The sequence below is a fragment of the Miniopterus natalensis genome, chromosome 1 (genome assembly GCF_054644295.1).
Source record: "Miniopterus natalensis isolate mMinNat1 chromosome 1, mMinNat1.hap1, whole genome shotgun sequence".
NCBI classification, from domain to species: domain Eukaryota; kingdom Metazoa; phylum Chordata; class Mammalia; order Chiroptera; family Miniopteridae; genus Miniopterus; species Miniopterus natalensis.
This window is the reverse complement of record NC_142081.1, coordinates 100281295-100303288: the sequence shown is the minus strand read 5'-3', so window position 1 is coordinate 100303288 and position 21994 is coordinate 100281295. Positions and strand designations below refer to the sequence as shown.

The 21994-nt window shown below is 35.3% G+C and overlaps 1 protein-coding gene across 4 annotated transcripts in view; it reads right to left on the bottom strand.

Moving 5' to 3' along the window:
• MYO9A (myosin IXA) overlaps positions 1-21994 on the bottom strand; it is a 272449-nt gene that overhangs the window by 43541 nt on the left and 206914 nt on the right. For all 4 annotated transcript variants that reach the window (XM_016201287.2, XM_016201296.2, XM_016201314.2 and 1 more), the window contains 7 exons: positions 18832-18944; positions 12696-12838; positions 9656-9879; positions 9053-9169; positions 8080-8268; positions 6810-6857; positions 1192-1303 (listed from right to left, as the gene is read on the bottom strand). In XM_016201287.2, the coding sequence (XP_016056773.2) occupies positions 1192-1303; positions 6810-6857; positions 8080-8268; positions 9053-9169; positions 9656-9879; positions 12696-12838; positions 18832-18944 (946 nt within the window). The remainder of the gene's footprint in view (positions 1-1191; positions 1304-6809; positions 6858-8079; positions 8269-9052; positions 9170-9655; positions 9880-12695; positions 12839-18831; positions 18945-21994) is intronic.

The window sequence follows — 21994 nt, the reverse complement described above, 5'->3', positions numbered from 1 at the left end:
AGCAGATTCTTTACATTTTCAGTTTCAAATCAGAGAGAAAATTATACCAAACCAACAGGAATTAGACTAACATTAAACAATCACTACAGCTTTTTAAACTACTACTAACAAAACAAAACAAAAGGAAACAATTGTTGCACCATAGAACAAATGAACATATCCAGTAATACTGGTGATTTGGCTATGGTGAATATGACTTTTAGCCTTTAGTAAATAAACCCTCACAGAATTACTGACAGCACTGGAGTAGATCCATGAAATGACAGGAATGGAAAAAGGTCTTCTGTAAGCCAGAACCAAGCTGACCTACAAAAAGTCTCTACTAACATTCTAGAACATATATTCTGATGAAAGGATTACCATAGAAAAAAAGGTACCTTTCTGGTTATAATCTAAGAATTCATTAGTTAATTAATCCATCCATTTATAGGTCCATCTACCTAACATATATTTATTAAAACTTACAATGTGCCAGAACTGTTTTAGGCACTGGTGATACAGAAGGGACAGATTAAGTTTCCCAATCTTATACAGCATACATTCTAGTGGGACAAACTAACAAACAAGAAAACAAATGAATACTTAATATAATCTTGAGTGGTGATAAGTGCTATAAAGACTTTTAAAGCTGAGTAAGGGGACAGAGAATTAGGGGACAGGGTGGCATTTGAAGTAAGAGAGTAAAGAAAGAGCTCTCTAACAGATAACATTTGAGTAGAGACATGAATTAACTGAAATAGTCTTACTAATATCTGGAAGAAGAGCATTTCAGATAGACTGAGCTGCAAGTACAGAGACCAAAGAACAGGAAAATATCTGGTTTGGCTACCAAGAGTAGTGAGAGATGAAGTTAGAGAATTAGAAAGTGTGACTTTTTCCTTTATGCTAAAGACATAGGAAAACTAAGGGAACACTGGCCAGTGTGGTTTGGTTGGAGTGTTGTCCCATATGCCAGAAGGTGGTGAGTTTGATTCCCAGTCAAGTCAGGGCACGTGGGGGAGGCAACAGATCAAAAGTATCTTTCTCACACTGATGTTTCATTTTCTTTCTCTCTCTCCCCACTCTACTCTCTAAAAGCAATTACAATTTTTTTTTTTTAAAGTAGAAGAGGGCTTAAAAAGAAAAAGAAAACTAAGGGAAAAAGAAATGTTAAATAGTTTTAAAAAATCCTTAAAGATCTCTTATACTTACATTTGCAAACAGAGGCTCGGTCCATTATCCATATCAAAGAAGAACAGAACTCACAGTATGTAGGAATGCTATACTGAGTGGCCTTAAAGATATGACCATTGTGCTCTTCCACCTGAGTGAAAAAATATAGCTATTAATATTAAAGCCAACAGTAAATGTTGCTCTAATATGGTCAGCCAATGGGAAATCCTTCAATCCCTTAAGTCCTTCTGAGCGCTTATTCAAGAAAATCATGAACTTCTAAGAAATAAAAGTAAAATATGTGTTCCCTGCCTTCAAAAAGCTAACAATTTAGTAGAGAAACAAGACCAATTTATATGAAAATCAGAAAGCAATGCTACAAACACATAAGACCTGTCTTATGTGAGTCTAACCAGCATGTTAAACTAAAAGCTGCAGTTCTCAAATTTTTATTTTTAACCTCAAAAATCTTTTACACTTTTGAAAATTATTGATGACCTCAAATAACTTGTTTATATGAGTTATACCTACTGATATTTACTACGATAAAAATTAAAACTGAAAAAATTTTATTTATCCAATTCATTTAAAATTAACACTAAACATATTACATGTTAACATAAATAACATTTTTATGAAAAACGACTATATCTTTAAAAAAAAAAAGTAATGACAAGCAGAGTACTGTTTTAACTTTCTGTAGATCTCTTTAATGTCTGGCTTCATAAAAGATACCCACATTCTCATATCCCCATCTTCATTCAACCTGTTGGCAGGTACAATTTAGTTTGAAAGATATGAAGAAAATCCAGGTTCACACAAATATAAACTTGATAAAAATAAAAGAGTAATTGTCCTTTCAGATAATACTACATCAAAACTCTACAAATGATACCTTAAAGGTTAATTGAAATATGGAAACTAAAACCACACCAATAAACTCTTCATGCTTTGTGACATTAAAATCCACTTTTCTGAGCTTCATTAAAATTTACAACTTTTATTTCAAAGTACCATTAAGAAAATAGAAAGATAAGCTACAGATACAGAGAAAATTTTTGCAAATCACATATCTGATAAAGAACTTCTATCTAGAATATACGAAGAACTGTTACAACTTAAAAATAAGATAACTTAATTTAAAAATGGGAAAAATATTAAATAGACAGCTTATTAAAGTAGTACATATGGCCAATAGGCACATGTAAAGATACTCAAAATTATCAGTAATCAGGGAAACGCAAATTAAAACTATGATGAGATACTGTTTCACACTCACTAGAATGGCTATAATTTAAAAAGACATTAACAACTGTTGGTGAGGATGTGGAGAAAATGGAACCCTCAGATATTGCAGTTGGGGCTGTACAATGGTACAGTCACTTGGAAAACAGTTTAGCAATTTTTGGAAATATTCGACACAGAGTTATCATATGACCCAGAAATTCTATTCTTAGGTTTACACCCAAGAGAACTGAAAACACGTGTTCACACAAAAACCTGTAAACGAATATTCACATAGCAGCATTATTCATAATACCCCAAAAGTGAAAACAACTTAAATGCCCATCAAGTGATAAAAAGAGAAATAAAATGTATTATATACACACAATGGGATAGTATTTCAGCACCCCAAAACACCAAACTACTGACATACATAACTTGAATGAACCTCAGAAACATTATGCTATGAAGCCACGTGCAAAGGCTACACATTGTATGATGCCATTTATAGAAAATGACCAGAAAATGCTAAAATATAAAAACAAAAAGTAGATCAGTAATTGCCTGGAACTGAGGATGGTAAAGGGCAATGCCCACAAACTGGCATAAAAAATCTTCTTGGGGTAAGGTAAATGTTCTAAAATTGGATTGAGGTAATTATTATAATTTTGTAAATTTATTGAAAATCACTGAAGTGTATAGTTAGAAGGGATAAATTACATTGTAACTAAATTTACCTCAATAAATCTCTTTTAAAAAACATTTTGGTCTATCCTACACTTTAAATGGACATGATTTTATAGTATTATGCATTGGTGATTCAGAGAACACTAGTTCACAGAGTTGTGCAGCCCTTCCAAATGTTGACACATTTTATTTTACACTATCAGAAAGTCATATTCCTTCATATTATCAACAATCTCATTAGAAGATTCTTTACTGGAAAGCTGTCATACACACAGTGGGAAATAAACGTTTTCCACAATTCTAATTTTTGCTTGAAAGCTCAAACTTTACCACTGAAAATAAAGCCAGGTGTTTTCTTTGAAGTGAAAGGGTCACTTTGTTCATTTTCAGAAAATGTTTGCCAAATACCTAAGTCTACGTAAATATAGCTTGTTAATAAAGTAAAAGTGATTTATATTTTAAAAAGTGGCTAGAGACACGTTAACATAAAAAGTTGTACAAAATGTTCCTAGTATCATTACTCATACTAGCAAAAAAGTGGAAAAACGGAAAGACCATAAACTAATGAATAGATAAAGAAAATGTAGTATAATCTATACAGTGGAATACAAATTTGGCTATAAAAAGGAATAAAGTACCATACATGCTACAACATGCATGAATCTTGAAAACCATATGCTAAGTGAAAGAAGATGGACCCAAAAGGCCAATATTGTACGATTTTTTTTTTTCCAATATGAAATGTCCATAATAGGCAAATCCAGAGACAGCAAGTAAATTAGTGGCAGTTAGGGCTGGGGGAAGACAGAATGTATAGTGACTTCTTAGCGGTGATAGTTACCTAATGTAGTGAATACACTCAGGTGCTGCTTAAAATGGGGACACATTCTGAGAAATGCATCATTAGGTGATTTTCTCATTGCGCAAACATCATAGAATACACTTATGAAAATCTAAATGGAATAGCCTACTACATGCATAGGCTATATGGTATAGCTCCTAGGCTACAAATTTACACATGTGACTATACTGAATACTGTAGGCAATTGTAACACTATGTTAAATATTTATGTATGTAAATATATGTAAACGTAGGAAAAGGTGTAGTAATAATATAGTATAAAAGATAAGAAATGGTACACATGTATAGGGCATTTACCATGAATGGAGCTTGCTGGATTGGATGTTGCTCTGGGTGAATGAATCAGTGAGTAGTGAGTGAATGTGAAGGCCTAGGACATTACTGTACATCACTGTAGACTTTATAACTAGACAAGTGAATTCAAAATTCATACGGAAAAAGAAGTAGGAATAGCCAGAAAAGTTATAAAAAAGAAAATTAATTAGGGTGGATTTAGCCCTGCCAATTATCACATAAGAAAAGTTCAGTAATTAAAGTACTGAATGAATATTCAGATCAACTAATGGGACAGAATAAAAAAGATCCAGGCATAAAGGTGAATTTAGAATATAAAAAAGGTGACATCTCAAATATAGGTAAAGATGGCCTTTTAAATAAATGACGTTAGCTTTGGTAAGACGTAAAATTAGATTCGTATCTCATACTATACACCAGGATAAACTACATTAAGATCAGAATTTACGCTGCTGCTGCGGCCCTGGGCCTCGCTGGCCGCTGCACGGCAGCTGGGCCGCGCGCTCCAGCAGCTGGCAGGCCCGGCTGCCTGGTTTCCTGGCGCACGCGTGTCAGCCGAGACCCGCACCACTTCCTGCGCCTGTGTGCGCAGCTTGGCTGCATCGCCAACATTTGGATGCTGCGTGACTGGAGCGCCTGGCGCACGCTGTTCAGGCAGTGCGGTAGCCACCGCTTCCATGCGGTCTTCTTCCAGCGCTGCCTGCGTGAACCACAGCCCATCTACCCAGACTTGAATGACGTAGTGGGCTGCCACCTAGGGCGTCCCCATCGGGCTCTGGCTGGAGGCCAAGACCCACCCAGAACCTCTGGATAGGAGCGTACAGCCATGGTCACCTCCATTAGAGGCAACTGAAAATTCCACGTCAGAAGAAATTTGGTTGGCATCCCCACAGTGCTATGAATTAAGACTCGCGAACTTTGCCTCTCTGACTTCCACAAATTTTGTTTGGATCATGTATTAGAAGGGGTGGAAAGATGGATGCCGATCACACTGTTAACTGCTGATGGGCACATCTAGCTTTTACCAGGAAATGAGCAGTATTTAGACGACTGAAACTTCTTAGAAAATCTTTTGTCCACTGAAAGACAGACTGAAAAAATCATGAAGGAAGGCAAGAAATTTCACCGAATAGTGATATACAGTCACCATATTTATAGTATCCACGTGATTGTTCAAAGTATAAACATGTTTACCCTAAGACCTATGTAGTAAGAGTAATTTGTAGTGTATTGCTTATTTGTAAGCTGGCCTACTTTAAGTTGTCCTAATAAATAATGAGGGATAATTAGACTTGCTTGGAACTTAAGTAACTTGGTGCCTATAAAAGTTATAGTACAGTCTTTCATATTTCAAGTGTATTACAGAGCTCTCTTGCTTATTTTATTTAAACCTTACAGTGTCACACAAGCATAAAGTATTAATGATCTTTTTACTGAAATGAGAAAAGAAATTTCACAAGGGTTTCCACTTCTGTATTGTTTTATTATGAAAAGTTTAAATAAATTGCCCCAAAAAGATCAGAATTTAAAAGTAAAAAAATGTGACCATTAAAGTATTAGAAGAAAAAAATTAAGAATTTCTTTTTAACCTTCAGGTGGGGGAAAGTTTAATTGTAACCCCAAATTCAGAGGCTATGAAAAAAAAAGATTGGTAAGTCTAATTTTGTAAAAGTAAAAATCTTCTATATAGCAAGTAACATCAAAAGGTAGGTCAAAAGACAACTGACAAAATGGGAAAACATATTTGCAACTTATATCACCACAAAAGTAATCTGCCTCATATATGAAATTCCTAGAAATTGAGAAAGAAAAGACCCAAAACCCCAATAGAAAAATGGGCAACGAACATAAACATATAGGACATGGGGGAAAATGCAAATGGTACTTAAGAATAAGAAGAGATAAACTCAATGAAAATAAGAGAAAAGCAAATTAAAACTACAACGAGATACAATATTCCTTATCTATCAAACTGGCAAAAATCTAAAAATTTAACAACGCATATTCATACATTACTGTTAAAACTGAAAAATGAGATAACCCCTATGGGGAAATGAAGCACTATTTATCAAAATAACAGATGCATTTTACCTATGACCCAATAATTCCAATTCTAAGAATATCCCTCCACTCACTCACACTTATACACACACACACACACACACACACACACACAGTTAATGACTTTGCCATTATTATTTGTAAAAGCAGAAAACCAGAAACAATCCAAAGGCTCAGCGAGGAATACTGGCTGTAAAACAGATTTCGATACACTGCTATTATATGTTTTCTATTGCTACTGTAACAAATTACCATAAACTTAGCAGCTTAAAACAACATCCATTTAGTGTCACATAGTTTTGTAGGTCAGAAGTCAGCCAACCATTTTATGAAGCCACCGTTGATAACAAGTCAAATCACAAAAGACAAAGCCACATGTCATTCCAAAATTTTTTAAAGCAATAAATGATTACCCTCCAGGCAGCTGACAAACTTATTCCTTAAATATATCCACATAAATATTGTATGATATGCTTCAGACTGCTGGTCTAAAAATTACTTTTTTATAACATAAAAGATTATGACTTACTAAATCAGTCTCTTTTTTCCTTCTTTTCTTTCTTTCTGCTTTTGGCACCTGGTGGGAAATAAATACAAAAGCTGTGATGTAACAAGGACTAACATACTTTCTGACTTCTTTGCAAATGCTAAGATTTTTGTTCAAAAGGTAACAGAATAATAAGCAAATGAGAGTAAGTTTGAAGTTTGATGAAACAGTGGTCATAAAAACAACAAAATGTAAGGATATTTTAGAGATTATTTTCTTTTTAAACCTCAGTTCTGTCCAGAAACCACACCATATTAATTTAAATAATGATTTTACTTTACTCATTAATTAAATGATTACTAATTTTAAATTTTGCACTTTCCCTATTTTGGCTCTATAAAACTCTCTATCCCAGAGCTAAATATAAAAAACTATCATTTGGAACATAAAAAAGCTCTTTTACATATGACAGTGCCTGATAACCGTAGTATAGAACAATCCAAGCCTGACCTTTTAAAATTATAAACAAAGGCAGAATAAGCCTAGTAAGTATCTTCTGTATAACATAAAGACCTTAACCTAGATCTAGAACAGAAGAACTTTTAAGGATTTATTTGTATCTGACTACTTCAAAAATGATTTAAGATGGTTTGTAAAGCTAAACACATATAACTAGAATAACTGAAAATAAAACAGAACATAACAAAAAGAATTAACAGTATTCCTAATACCTAATAATTAGATACCTAATTATTTTAGCTGGGGTACTAAATGGAAACACATTGATAACTTTGTTTAAGCCTGCTATCTCTTCTATAACATGGATTTCTTAATAGCTACTTAATAGGGCTGAAGCAAGAATTAAATAAAATATCAAACACCTACTCCAATTCCTGGTACTTAATGAAGATTATTATTACTATTCTATACACTTCCAGAAACACACATTTTCCTAAAACATAATTCAAGGAGAAATATAATTTGTGAGTCCTTACATAAAGGTGACTAGATGATAGCGTGAATCACACTTTCAATCGCTGTTTTACAAAAGAAAATTTATGTACTGACCGCTATCGAAGCTGAGGGTATAACCTTGAGGGCACAACATTATATTTTACCTCAGTGAAGAATGTATTAATTGCAGAAGATTTAGAAAATATGGTCTGGTGAACTTATAAGATGGAATGGAGTTTGTTAAATCTCAAGTACGGCTAAGTTGACATGTTCACTGTAATGTTTTTCTCAAATATCAGATGTCCTAAAAAGACTCTTAAGCAGAGTTAATAACTGAATCAAAATATGTCATATTTACCTTTGCGGGTATACAATCCAAAGTCTTGAATTCATTCATATATTCATCTAAAAACACTTTAAAAGTGTTGACCCAAACTCTGACTGGAGATTCTCTCCAATCACGCTGCTCAAGTCTCATGGTCTTTTCCAGAATCTGCTCAAATAGTGCATAGAGGTCTTTATACCGTATGCTTTTCCCATCATCTACCTAATAAGCAATAAAAGAAGAAATTTAAGGTTTTAGGAAGAAATTCTTTAATATAGAAGATTGATTCAATTTGCATTGGGTAGTATTCAGAATAAAAATTAGGAACCTGATATATACTTTCTAATGGGCATGCCCATGAGGTCATGTGGTATTTATAGATGTAAACTCCCACTTGACTGTGAAATATCTGCTGAGTAAAACCTGCTAAATTTTAGTAAAATACCTAACAATTTAAACAATGTAGAAATTTGAAAAATTGCTGGGAATTTCTCCATAGTCTGTCATTAATTATTATATACTTTAGCATCAAAAATAAAATTTGTAAAACACAACCAATATCATATGAAAGTATAAAGTAAATCTGAAAGTGATATAAACTGATAGGTAGAAATTAGTCAACAAAACTGTTCTAATTCCACTGGAAAAAAAAACCTGTATAATAATTCCACGCATATAAGAATTAGAAGCTAGAACTAAAGGATTATAAGAAGTGAAAACAGTAGAATCCCTGGGTGAAATAGAATCATACACAGAATATATAAATTAAATATCTTAAGAAGATGAAAATATACCCAGAAGGGGGAAAGAGAAAACTACTCAGGGAAATTCAAGGAAGCTACTAATCTGAGGTCAGTCAATATGCTTTTCCCTAGCTATACCTAAAACAAAAACAAGGAACTGGAGAAATCTCTAGTTGAACACGACCTCTGTATTTTCTTCTACAATACTGACAAGTTTTTTGTATGTTGATCTACAAAATATATACTACTACTGCCCAACTTACGGCCAATGCAGATGAATAAAAGCTGAAGATATTTTGCCGGAATTCTTTCAGGGCTTTTTTAAATACAACATCCACTAGTGTGTCTTTCTTGCTGTCTTCATTATCTAGGTCATTCATCTGGGGACCACAAAAAGAGTTTTTGTACAGAATCAAGTAATTGAAAAGAAGTGAATGCAACAGTGAACACATATGACTTCCCTGAAAGTGCAAGCCACTGCTATTATAGGACCCAGGTAAAAGCATGACTAAATAGCCTAAGTTTAATTACTACTAGATGATTTTCTAATGTCCCTTCTAACATTTATGATTCTATAGTGCTTCCATAAAAACAAGTCCAAGTGTGCAATGATAAGCCTCACCTTCACATATGGAATATATAACATGACAGTTACAGTAAAATGGAAGTCAAGAGTAAAGCCTAAAACCTTAAATTCTGTTTACCCAGATTGACTAATGTGTATTATATTATTTGTACCTTCCTGGCAAAAAAAAGACCATCTAACTTAATGAAGCATATGTCATCTTGTGGGCCACATCCTGATGTATCACAAGTATTCCACAGTCAAAGCTGCTCAGCGGTCTAACTCAGCATTCAAAGTGTACCTTTTTCAGAAGAAACTCATCCATGCTTTTTAAATCACTGGCACTTGCTATGATCTGGACAGAGTCATTTTGCCAATACATAGATTCCAAAGCCACGCTGCTGATCTTCACACTTCGCTTGCGCTTTGCCTTTGGAGAGGGCTCTTTGTTCTCTTTGAACTCCTTCTGGCAACTACCAGGCAATTCTGGGCTCAAAGGAGGTGTAGGGTGACACTGAGATAATTCTATAATTCAAGATAGAGTAGCGAAAAAGAACAGAAATTTAGTAAAACACCGAAATCTCTGCATCCTTCCTTTTAAGTAGGAAGTTCCTTTAGTAAGTCACTGTAAGAAACACAGGTAAATATTTGAAAAGCAAAGTACGTTAATGTTTGAGGCCAGGCAGTTAAACAATAAATCTAGACTGCACATTTGTACAGAAAATGTATTTAAGAATTACCATTTTTCAATAGAAAATGCTAACATATCTTCCTAAGGTCTGTTACTGAAAACCTGAACAGAAGCATCTTGTAGAACTGAAGCCCGGATCCCAGAGACCTCAATCCCACAGAAAAGAAAGAAGCCCGGCCGGGCGTGGCTCAGCAGTTGAGCATGGACCTAGGATCCAGGTGATTGGGGTTTGAGTTCCGGTCAGCGCACATGCCCGGGTTGCGGGCTCGATCAATGACTCTCTCATCATTGATGTTCCTATATCTCTCTCTCCCTCTCCTTTCCTCTCTCTGAAATCAATAAAGATATATTTTAAACAAAAAAAAAAAAAAAAAAGAAAGAAGAGTACATGTTAAATGCTGTTAACCCAGTCATAGTTTTACTGTATCTCTTTGAAAGAACATCCAGCTATATAACTCCAACAAACCAGTGAAGTTTGATAATTATTATTATTTCTGCCCAAAGATAATTAAAAAGCTACAATCTTAACTTTTATACACATACCCTTATAGAGCAAATACATAACGAAGACTGCTAATAATATATGCTCCAACTAGGGGCTAAAGCCATGAATGCTTCAGTAATAATATCTGAACTTAGTTTGGCAACCTGTTTAGGGAGCCAAGTAACAACTGGCTCACTTCTGCTTCTATCTCTTTTGTATATAGAATTTTCTTATTTATTTTCCAAGTAACTGTCTGAATTTCCCAGAGAATTCCTGGAATGAATCTGGCTTTGTATATAATATTAGAAAATAAAACAAATTTTCTCTACAATTGTTTACACCAGAGAAATGAGATTCTGTGTAGTCCATTACAATCTAGAACTACACTGGATTTGCTAACACCCTGCCTGGGGCTTCATGAGAATATTGGCTCCTCATTTCACATATCTGTTTGTTCACATATCTGTTTGTTTACATGTATTCACCTTACTCTCTCTCCAATGATATATTCTCATCTCACCTAAAAGCTAATTCTGACACTGAAAGAAAAAAAAAGTTGCCTCCCCTTAATTCCACCCCAGGCAGAAGTAAGGCTAACCCAATCTCACATATGATACCAGAATAAAAATTACAAAGGTATAGGATACAAGTATATTCAAATTGGTATCAACTAATTTTAATTCCATTATATAACCTAGATAGATATATAAGTATTTCATTTAGCAAAGTCAATTATCTCTTATAATAAAAGAAATATTATGAAAGAAATTGTTTATAATCCTACTTCACCATTAAAAACAAGGGCTACCTTAATAAATTTCTGGCCAAAGATATTTAAAAAGCTATAATCTTATACTCTTACGGAGCAAATATAAAATGAAGACTGCTAATAATATATGCTCCAACTAAAGAGCTTTAACCTTCCTTCTTGAGAATTAGCAATGGAGAAAAATAACTATGAAAAGTGAAAAATTTAGAATGATTACTGTAAATCAGATAAGATATACAAAAGTGATCATGTTAGTAATGTAATGGAAAGGAACTCCAAATATTCCAAACTAAACCTGTAGTATTCACTTAATTCATTATTGGTTTTACCCTTATCAGTTTTCCAATTGATAGGAGCAAAGCCACAAGACACAAAAACAGGGCTCCAACTATATTTCTACCATTTTTGCCTCTAACACACAGGTGCCCATCCATTCCTATGTTAAAGTTGATGATCCTTTCTCCTTGTCCCATTACCATAGATATTAGGAGTTTTATTTACTTATTGTAATTGGCTCTGTTGTATCTTTCTTTAAGGATAATAACTTTCTTCCTAGGACCTCTTTCCATGTTATTCAATACTGGTATTTCACCCATTGCATACCTACCTCTGATGTACATTCCTACTGAAGACAGCTGACATCTTTACATATAGTAATTAAAAACATGCTTAAGCAAAGGGAAGAATGGGATAATCTAACAGTGGGATTACTGAAATCCTTGGAGAATACTAGCATTTTAAAAAGCCAGCTTTCTCAACAGATAAACTAACTGTTGTGTACTTTCAAATGTGTTATGATTGATGGCCAAAAAGTTAAAGTAACAGTTACCATTATAAAGTTCCAGGCACTGACATATGGTAGGTACTTAATATGTAGGATGGTGGTTAAGAATGTGGACTCTAGCCCTGCCGGGCGTGGCTCAGCGGGTGAGCGTTAACCTAAGATCCAGGCGATTGGGGTTCGATTCCCGGTCAGAGCACATGCCCGGGTTGTGGGCTCGATTTCCCAGTTGGGGGTGTGCAGGAGGTAGCCGATCAATGACTCTCTCATCATTGATGTTTCTACCTTTCTCTCTCTCCCTCTCTTTCCTCTATCTGAGATCAATAAAGATATATTTAAAAAAAAATAAAAAATTGAGGCAAACTGAAGATTCAACCATTCTTAAAGTAGTTGTTGCTTTACCATTTTGTGCCACATTTCCCTGGAACTTATATTACAGGTACAATGTATTTTTACAATTATCTTTTAGATAAGAGAGGATTTAATAATCCTGGTCCTTTCTCATTAGAATATCTAGCCAACAGGACTGCCATTATGAATACTAAAACAACAGCAAACTTTCAGAAAGAGTGAACAGGAATTATGAAGACAGTCTCCACCCTTTGTCTATTTTTACCATCTGGAAACTGATGAACTGGAATCATATCTGGGCCAGCAAAGAGTGACGAAACCTCTGACTGGGTGGCAGGTTTCACTCTGGTAGTCTTCTTCTCCCCTTGTTTCCCTTTGGCCCAGAATCTCATCCTAGCTCTCTGAGGTCTATTTAAGAAAAAAAAAAGGTAAAAATGGAAATCAGCAAGTCCCAATGGTAACATTTGTACACCACTTTAAGACTTTTCATGTGCCTTAGTTCATTTAACGTTCACACCTAAATTTAATATTTAATTTTCAATTTCACACTTAAATTTTATCTGAAAGGTAAATAGTTTCATCATCTTGAATACTGAAAGAATAAGATCCAGACATTAAATAATTCCCTAAAATAAACAGCTACAAAGCAATGGAACTAGGATTCCAACTCAGGTTTTCTAATTCTTAAACTAGTATCTCTTCATTCTTGTCCTCCTTCTAGCTTAGACTTAGTGTATAGGTAACTCAACAAGAAAGAAAATACTTTTAAAGAAATCACTGATATCTCATCACTCTAAAACATATTAGATTACACTTTGGGGGGTAATTTCCTTCCAGTATTTATCAATAAGCATACCCGTTTTTACATCCTGTAATCGTGATACAGATTCAATTTTGAATCTTTCCATTTACCATTATATAACAAAGGTTTTAATGTTACTCTTTTATATTCATTAGTTATCAATCTTTTTAACAAAAGCCACCACTTACTTGAGTTATTACCTTGCTCCAGGCACAGGACTAAGTGCTTGTGCAGGATTACTTTTTAAAATTATTACAACAAGTTTACTTTCAAACTATTATAACCATTTTACAGGTGAAAAACTGATAGCTTAACCATTAGGTACCTTTTCCAAGGATGCACATCCAGTGAGTGACAAAGTTGCAAACCACACATACTATACTATATTGCCTCATTCTTAGTGCTTATATACTCTTCTATCATATAAATCAAGGCAACACTTTGAAGTATTAACAACAGCTCACATTTACTGACCACATATAAGGTATCCTAACCCCATTCTAGGAGACTTATTTGTACATTAGTGTGTTCCTTCATATGTTCATTGAGTCAATCAAAAAAATATTTGAATATCTAATAGAAGCCAGGTATTATGCCTTATATATGATATGCCTAATTTTCACAACTATAACTGACCCCGAACAACATGGGGGTTAGGGGCACCTAACCCATGAACAGCTGAAAATCGGGTATAACTTTTAAGTCCCCTAAAACTTAACTACCAATAGCCCACTGTTGACTGGAAGCCTTACTGATAAAGTCAATTAACACATATTTTTTATGTTATATGTGTTATATACTGTATTCTTACAATAAAGTAAGCTAGAGGAAAGAAAATGTTATTAAGAAAATCGTAAGAGCCCTGAAGGTTTTGCTCAGTGGTCAGCACTGGACCGAAGGGTCCCAGGTTCGATTATGGCCAAGGGCACATACCTCGGTTGCAGGTTCAATCCCCAGCCACAGTCGGTGCACGAGCAGGAGGCAACCAATCAATGTCTCTCTCTCACATCAGTGTTTCTCTTCTTCTCCCCCACCTCTCCCCCCTTCCACTCTCTCTGAAAAGCAATAGAAAAAATATCCTCTGGTGAGGATAAAAAAAAAAAAAAAAAAAGTAAGAGAAAATATATCTACAGTACTGTATATATTTATTGCAAAAAATCTGCATATAAGTGGACCCAACCAATTCAAATCCATGTTGTTTAATAGTCAAATGTACTGTGATATAGGTATTATTATTATTTTACACATGAGCAAACGAGGCTCAGGGGGCTGATGGAGCTGGAAGTTAAAGTGAGGTCTATCTGGATTTGAAGCCCATGATCTTTTTTCCTTTGTTTTGTTTGTTTTTTAAAGCTTTTTACTAAACTTTTATGTTCAGATAGCATAAAGAGAAATTTTCTACAAGGCTTATTACAAATGACATCATCCTTCTGCCATTCTCATTCCTTTTCTGCTCCCTGAAGACAACCCTTTTGAATTAGTTTCACTGATTCTTTTAATATTTACTGTGCTTACATTGCTATCTATACTTGTGACACAGATGATTAAACATGTTCCACCACTTCTGTTCTACATCCTCCTCAAACACACATGTGCCCCAACAGAATCATAATTTTAGTTAAATCAATGTATTTTCTTTTAGTAGTTAATATTCACTATTTTTATTATGCAAATAATATTCACAACTAAGTCATATAGTTCCCTGCATAACCTACTTTTTTCTAGAGTTAATAAATTTTGTTTTATATTGGCTTACTTTTCTCCATACAGTTTCTCCACTTGTGTATATCTCCTTTTAACAAGTTCAAACACAGTATGTACTCCATCAAGTTTCATGTTCTTGAAATCTTTCTTCTGAGCCGTCTAACCTACTCCAGTCTGGCGTGGTTTCCCTCAGTGCCTGCTGTACAACTATCATTTGAAAAGCTACTTTCACCATCATAATGGAGATTCCTTTTGTCTCTACTGTTTTATGCCCTATCTTTTGGTTTAAGTCTATTTTCATCCATTATGCTGGGCCCTCAGTGGGTCCTTCCTATGTAGAAACTCCTGTCCTTCAGTTCTATAAGATTTATTTGAATTACTTTATTAAGGATTTCATCCCCTCCATTTTCTTTGTTCTCTTTCCAGAGCTCCCATTGGATCTGCTGAACAGCTCCTCTAATTTTCCTTTTTTCTTGTCTCTTCCATCTATTTGCTCAACTTTCTGAGATATGGCCTCATTTTCTTAACACTTCTGAGTTGCTTCTTTATGCTATTATATTTTTAATGTTCAAAACTCTTTTTATTATGTTTCTTTTTCACACACACTGTTTGGTTTCATGAATGTAGTTATATTTATTTAAGCAGGTCTGTTGATAGTTGTATTGTCTGTCTTGAAATCCCTCCTCCTCCAGTTTATTTCTTCCAAGTTGTATTTTGTCCATTAGTTTTAGTTTCTTTCACATAAGGTGCTTCCTCAAATGTTTGGAGATTAAATATAAGATAAAAAAAAAAAAGCTGTTTGGAAGCTCTAGTGTGCATTGGTGGGGCTTCCACACTATGGTCTTCCTCGTAGGGTTATCTCACTGGTCTGTTTTGTAGGAAGAGCCCCTGATACCAGTATCTCTAGGTCTTTCCTAGAGGGTTAGATAAAAAGTCCCAAAGACTCTTTAAACCATCTGCTTAGAGGGTACATGAAATGTGGAAGCTGAGTCAAGAAAAAAAGCTAGGCAATCTAACATTCAGTATATAAACATTCACTAAATCCCCTGTGCAAAGTATGTATCTGTCTTCAAAACTCTGGTAGTTTCCAAGTGCAGAGATCTTCTGTTTTAGCCTTTCCAGGGAATAAATCTCCTGTTTTCTGCTAGGATTGTGGAAGAACAGTCAACCTGATGCTACTTTCTCAGCTTTACCCAGTTGGTTTAGGATTCAACTTTCCCCTATTTTTTAAAATTTTTATTTATTTTGAGAGAGAGAGAAAGAGAGGGAGAGAAACATTGATGTGAGAGCAAAACATCAATTGGCTGCTTCCTGCACACCCCCTACTGGGGATCAAGCCCACAACCCAGGCATATGCCCTGACCGGGAACCAAACCAGCAACCTTTTGGTGCACAAGATGACATCCAACCAACTGAACCACACCAGCCAGGGCACATTTAAATTTGTCTATTTACCTTTTGGATACCACAGCTTTATTATTGTTACCTTCTGTTGTTTTGTTGTTATTATTTTGTTTTCTGTCTTGCATAAATTTTGTGATTTTAGCAATTTTGGAGGAGAAAGTGGAAATTAAATTTGTATACTTAATCTGCTATCTCCAGCCATATGTTCTTTCTAGTTTAAGAAATTTATCTCTAGGATAAGTAGTTCTGAATTTGGGTCATCTGGCTTATGCCTCTACAGACCTTAAGGAAGTGGTTTTCAATAGTGTTATGAACCAGATAGACTTCTGGTTTAGTGAAGGCCTGATTTCATTATATAACACAATAAGGAACAAATGTTTGTTTGTTTATATTTATTCTGCTTAATTCTTCTTTAAATATTTTCCAGTCAGTTTTGGTAATAAATATTTTCTTGAAACAAATCAATTTTATTTGTACTTCAAGTTCATTTTTAAAAATAAATATAAAACTATTTTAATATTTCTTCTGTAACTGTAATGATTTCTCCATCCTCAATTAAAATACTATAAAATTATTTTTTTTATTGTGAACTTGCTGTTTTTATTTTTCTCTTAAATTTTTCCCCCCAACCCACAGTCCATGCCCAACAGTATTCTGTACTAGTTCCAGATGTATAGCAAAGTGGCCAGAAAATCACATACCCTACAGAGTGATCTCCCTGCTGCCCCAAGCACCCACCTGGCACCATACATTATTATTACAATATTACTGATTATATTTCCAATGTTGTACCTTATATCCCCATGAATTTGTAACTACCAATTTGTACTTCTCAATCTTTTCACCTTTTCACCCAGTCACCCAACTCCCCTCCCCTCTGGCAGCTGTCAGTATGTTCTCTTGTATCTATGAGTCTGGATCTATTTTGTTTATTATTTTCATCCATTAGATTCTACATATAAGTGAAATCATATGGTATTTGTCTTTCTCTGACTGGCTTATTTCACTTAGCATAATATCCTTTAGGTCCATTCATGCTGTCACAAAAGGTAAAATTTCTTTTTTATTACGGCCAAGTAGTATTCCATTGTATAAATGTACCACAGCTCTTTTATCCACTTATCTACTGATGGGCACTTGGGTTGCTTCCATATCTTGGCTACTGTAAATAACGCTGCAGTGAACATATGGATGCATATATTCTTTAGAATTTGTGTTTCAGGTTTCTTTGAATATATGCCCAGAAGTGGAATCACTGGGTCAAAAGGCAATTCCAGCCCAGCCAGGCATGGCTCAGCAGCTGAGCATCGACCTAGGATCCAGGCAATCAGGGTTCGATTCCCAGTCAGGGCACATGCCTGGGTTGCAGGCTGCAGCCAATCAGTGGCTCTCTCATCATTGATGTTTCTATCTTTCTCCCTTCCTCTCTCTGAAATCAATAAAGATATATTTTTTTTTTTTTTAAAAAAAGGCAATTCCATTTTTAATTTTTTGAGGAATGTCCACACTGCTTTCCACAATGGTTGCACCAATCTGCATTCCCACCAACAGTGTACTAGGGTTCCCTTTTCTCCACATCCCAAATATATTTATTTGACAAGTAAAAATTCCACATACTCTCTTAAAGAGAACAGAATTATTGCCCAGGAGGCATGAGTCAGTGGTTGAGCATCAACCTATGATCCAGGAGATCTTGGTTCAATTCCTGATCAGGGTACACGCCTGAGTTGTGGGCTCAATCCCCAGTGGGGGGTGTGCAGGAGGCAGCCAATCAATGAATCTCTCATCATTTATGTTTCTCTCTCTCTCTCTTCCCCTTTCTCCCTTCCTATCTCTGAAACCAATAAAGATATATTAAAAAAAAAAAAAAAGAGAGAGAGAACAGAACTATTTCCCCAAATATTTTTCCAGTTTTATCTGTAAAACACTTAACTCAGAATAAAATCTATGTCCAAAACTGGAAAACATTTTCAATCTCATCTGGTCAATTCTCTTCTTTTACAACAGAAAATATCACAAATCATATAATGATTTAAAGACTTTGCTCAAATCACACTTAGAAAGATAAAGCTCATTTTATGTATCTGAAAACTATTATGTGCCTGTCACTAGTAGGTACTTAATACTTGTTGGAAATAGCTAAATTTCAAAACTAATTGCTCTATCAATTATGTTTTTAAAAGGAAGCTCAGGCCTGGCCGGGCGTGGCTCAGCGGTTGAGCGTCGACCTAGGATCCAGGCGATCAGGGTTCAATTCCCGGTCAGGGCACATACCCGGGCTGCAGGCTCGGTCCCCAGTCGGGGGCGTGCAGGAGGCAGCTGATCAATGACTCTCTCATCACTGATGTTTCTATCTCTCTCTCTCTCTCCTTTCCTCTCTCCGAAATCAATAAAGATATATTTAAAAAAAAAAAAAAAGCTCAGGATTTAACTATAGTTAATTAGGAAATAAAATTATATTATTCCTATTAACTCTGGGTGTACTTTATACCTGATATCCAAATCTGAAGCCTTCTGTCTCACTGCCAACTTCGTAATCTCTCCTTGAGACATAGTCTTATGCAGCTTTGTTTCTTCATCAACTGAAGAAAATCGTTGTGATGTCTGTAATAAGTACATATGTGAAAGAATTTAAAACCAAGTCATATATGACAGCACTGTAATTAAAACTCAAGTTATAGAATTTTTTGAGAAATACACCTATTAAAAACATACAAAAATACATTAATATTATTCAGAGATTTATTGACATAAGAGAACCTACTAAAAACTCTATTACCTGCCTAGTGTAACCTGAAGTAAAGAAAGCTTGGGTCCATGAAAATACTAAATAAGACCTACCAGCTCATGTGGTCTGACAGTTTAACAAAAAGTATCAAGTGGAGCCCTGGCCGGTGTGGATCAGTGGTTAGAGTGTAGAGCTGCAGACTGCAGGGTCCTGGGTTTGTCCTGTTACAGAGGCAACCAATCAGTGTGTCTCTCTCACATCAATGTTTCTCTCTCTCTCCCTTATTTCATAGCTCCTTATTTTTATGGCTTAACTTGCTATTATAGATTCTTGTTATATCCAGTAAAGGATTTAAAAGAACAAGTACAAAGGAGGACAAGAAAAAAACAAAGAAGAATAAAAAATCATTACCACCACTAACAGTCTAAATTATAAACAACTTACATGGCTATCAAACAGGGACCTGAATTTCAATTGGGAATTCCTGTGCCATTTGTTTACAATCCCATGACTTTTTAAAGACAATCTCATTTGAAGGAGAGAATTTCTTGTTACCTATTCAAGACATTTCCTAATACTTCATTTTCCTATAGTTATAATATCTTTTCCTTAGCCCTTTGGTCTGCTCGACTGGAGCTTATCAACAGGAGCTATACTGAGTTGGTAAAATTTAAAGAACAGGAATAACAATCAACCTCTGGGTGATTTGAGTCTTTGCCTGACTTGCTTCTGGACTCAGAGTTTGGAAAAGCAGACCCTGGAGCACATTTTGGTCCGTTCCAAATGCATCCTGCCCCAGCAAAAGGAATCAGAAGCTGTGGAGTGTAAAAACCTTTAAACGGGGTACTCAAGCCAATCACAAACAGCATCTGACATTGGCCTGCACCAGAGACCATCCAAAAAACTGGGAGTCCTAGCAGACCTACCTAATGTATAGAAACAAACCCAAACAGGCAGCCAAAGTGGGGAAACAAAAACATAAGCCCCAAATGAAAGAACAAAAGAATTCTCCACAAGAAGAACTAAATGAAATGGAGATAAGCAATCTATCAGATAGAGTTCAGAATTTTGATCATAAGGATGTTCAACAGCATGAGAAAAGCTACAGAAAGTATAAAGGAAATTAAGAATGACATAGTAGAAATAAAAAATAGATTGGAAGGAATACGCAGCAGATTAGGGGTAGCTGAGGATCAACTGAGAGAATTAGGAGACAGGGTAGAAAAAAAAAATCACTCAATGAGAGAACCAAAAAGAAAAACCAATTAAAAAACAGAACAGTTAAGGGAGCTGTGGGACTACATAAAAAATAACAATATTTGCATCATAGGAGTGTCAAAAGAGGTCAAAGGTAAGCAAGGTTTAGAGAACCTGTTTGAAGAAATAATGGCAGAAAACTTCCCTAACCTAGTGAAGGAAAAAGTCACACAAGTTCAGGAGGCACAGAGAGTCCCAAGCTAGAAGAACCCAAAGAGGTCCACACCCAAACATGTAATTAAAATGCCAAAAATTCAAGACAAAGAGAGTATCTTAAAGGCAGCAAGAGACAAGCAATCTGTTACCTACAAAGGAGCTCCCATAAGGCTATCAGTTGATTTCTCATCAGAAACTCAATAGGCCAGAAGGAAATGGCATGAAGTATTCAAGGTAATGCAAAACAAGGATCTGAAACCAAGACTACTCTATCCAGCAAGATTATCATTCAAAATAGATGATGAAATAAAGAGCTTCCCAGACAAAAAAAAGGGCTAAAGGAGTTTATCACCACAAAACCAGCATTGCAAGAAATGTTAAAGGGACTGCTGTAATAAGAAGTTGAAATAGACAGTATGAGAAACATAGGCACAAAGAAATAAATTGGAAAGAGATAAGTGCCTATCACTAATAATCTTAACTATCAAGGGATTAAATGCTCCAATCAAAAGACAGAGTATCTGAATGGATAAGAAAACAAGACCCAAATATATGCTGTCTATAAGAGACCTACCTCAGAACAAAAGACTCACACAGGCTGAAAAAAACCCAAAACCTTCTGGAGGACTTTAAGGAAGAGAGACAGCAATACAGTCAGAGTAGGGACTTTAACACCCCACTGACTTTACTGGATAGATCTTCCAGACAAAAAATCAACAAGGAACCAGTGACTCTAAATGACACACTAGATCAGATGGATTTAATTGACATTTACAGAACATTTCATCCCAAAGCTGCAGAATATACATTCCCCTCAAGTGCACAGGGGAAATTCTGAAAGGTAGACCACGTTAGGACACAAAACAAGTCTCTACAAGTTCAAGAAGATCGAAATCATATCAAGCATTTTCTTGTATATTTACACCATGGAATACTATGCAGCTGCAAAAAAGAAGGATCTCTTACCCTCTGAGACAGCATGGAGGGACCTAGAGAGTGTCATGCTATGTGAAATAGGCCGGTCAGAGAAAGACAACTATCACATGATCTCACTCCTATGTGGAATGTAACGAACAAAACAATTCAATGAAAAAAATAGATCCAGAGACATAGGAGCAAGGAACAGACTGACGAATCTCAGAGGGAAGGCAGGGTTGAGTGGGTTGGTGGGTGAAATTAATCTAAGAACTTAAACGCATATATGTATAACCCATGGGCACAGACAATAGTGTGTGGTAAAGGCCTGGTGGGGGGGTGTGGGGTGGAGGGGATCAATGAGACGGAAAAACAGAGACATCTGTAATACTTTCAACAATAAAGATAAAATATAAAACAACAACATCAACAGAATAAGAAAACTATCTCTAAAAAAAATAAAAATTTAAAGAACAAACTTCTGCTTCTGGCAAAGATGAAGTAACAGGGACCCATTTTATCCTCTTGCCTGAAATAACCAAAAACAAAAACCCATACAAAATAGCATGAAAGAGCAGTTCTCAAAACTGAAACGAAG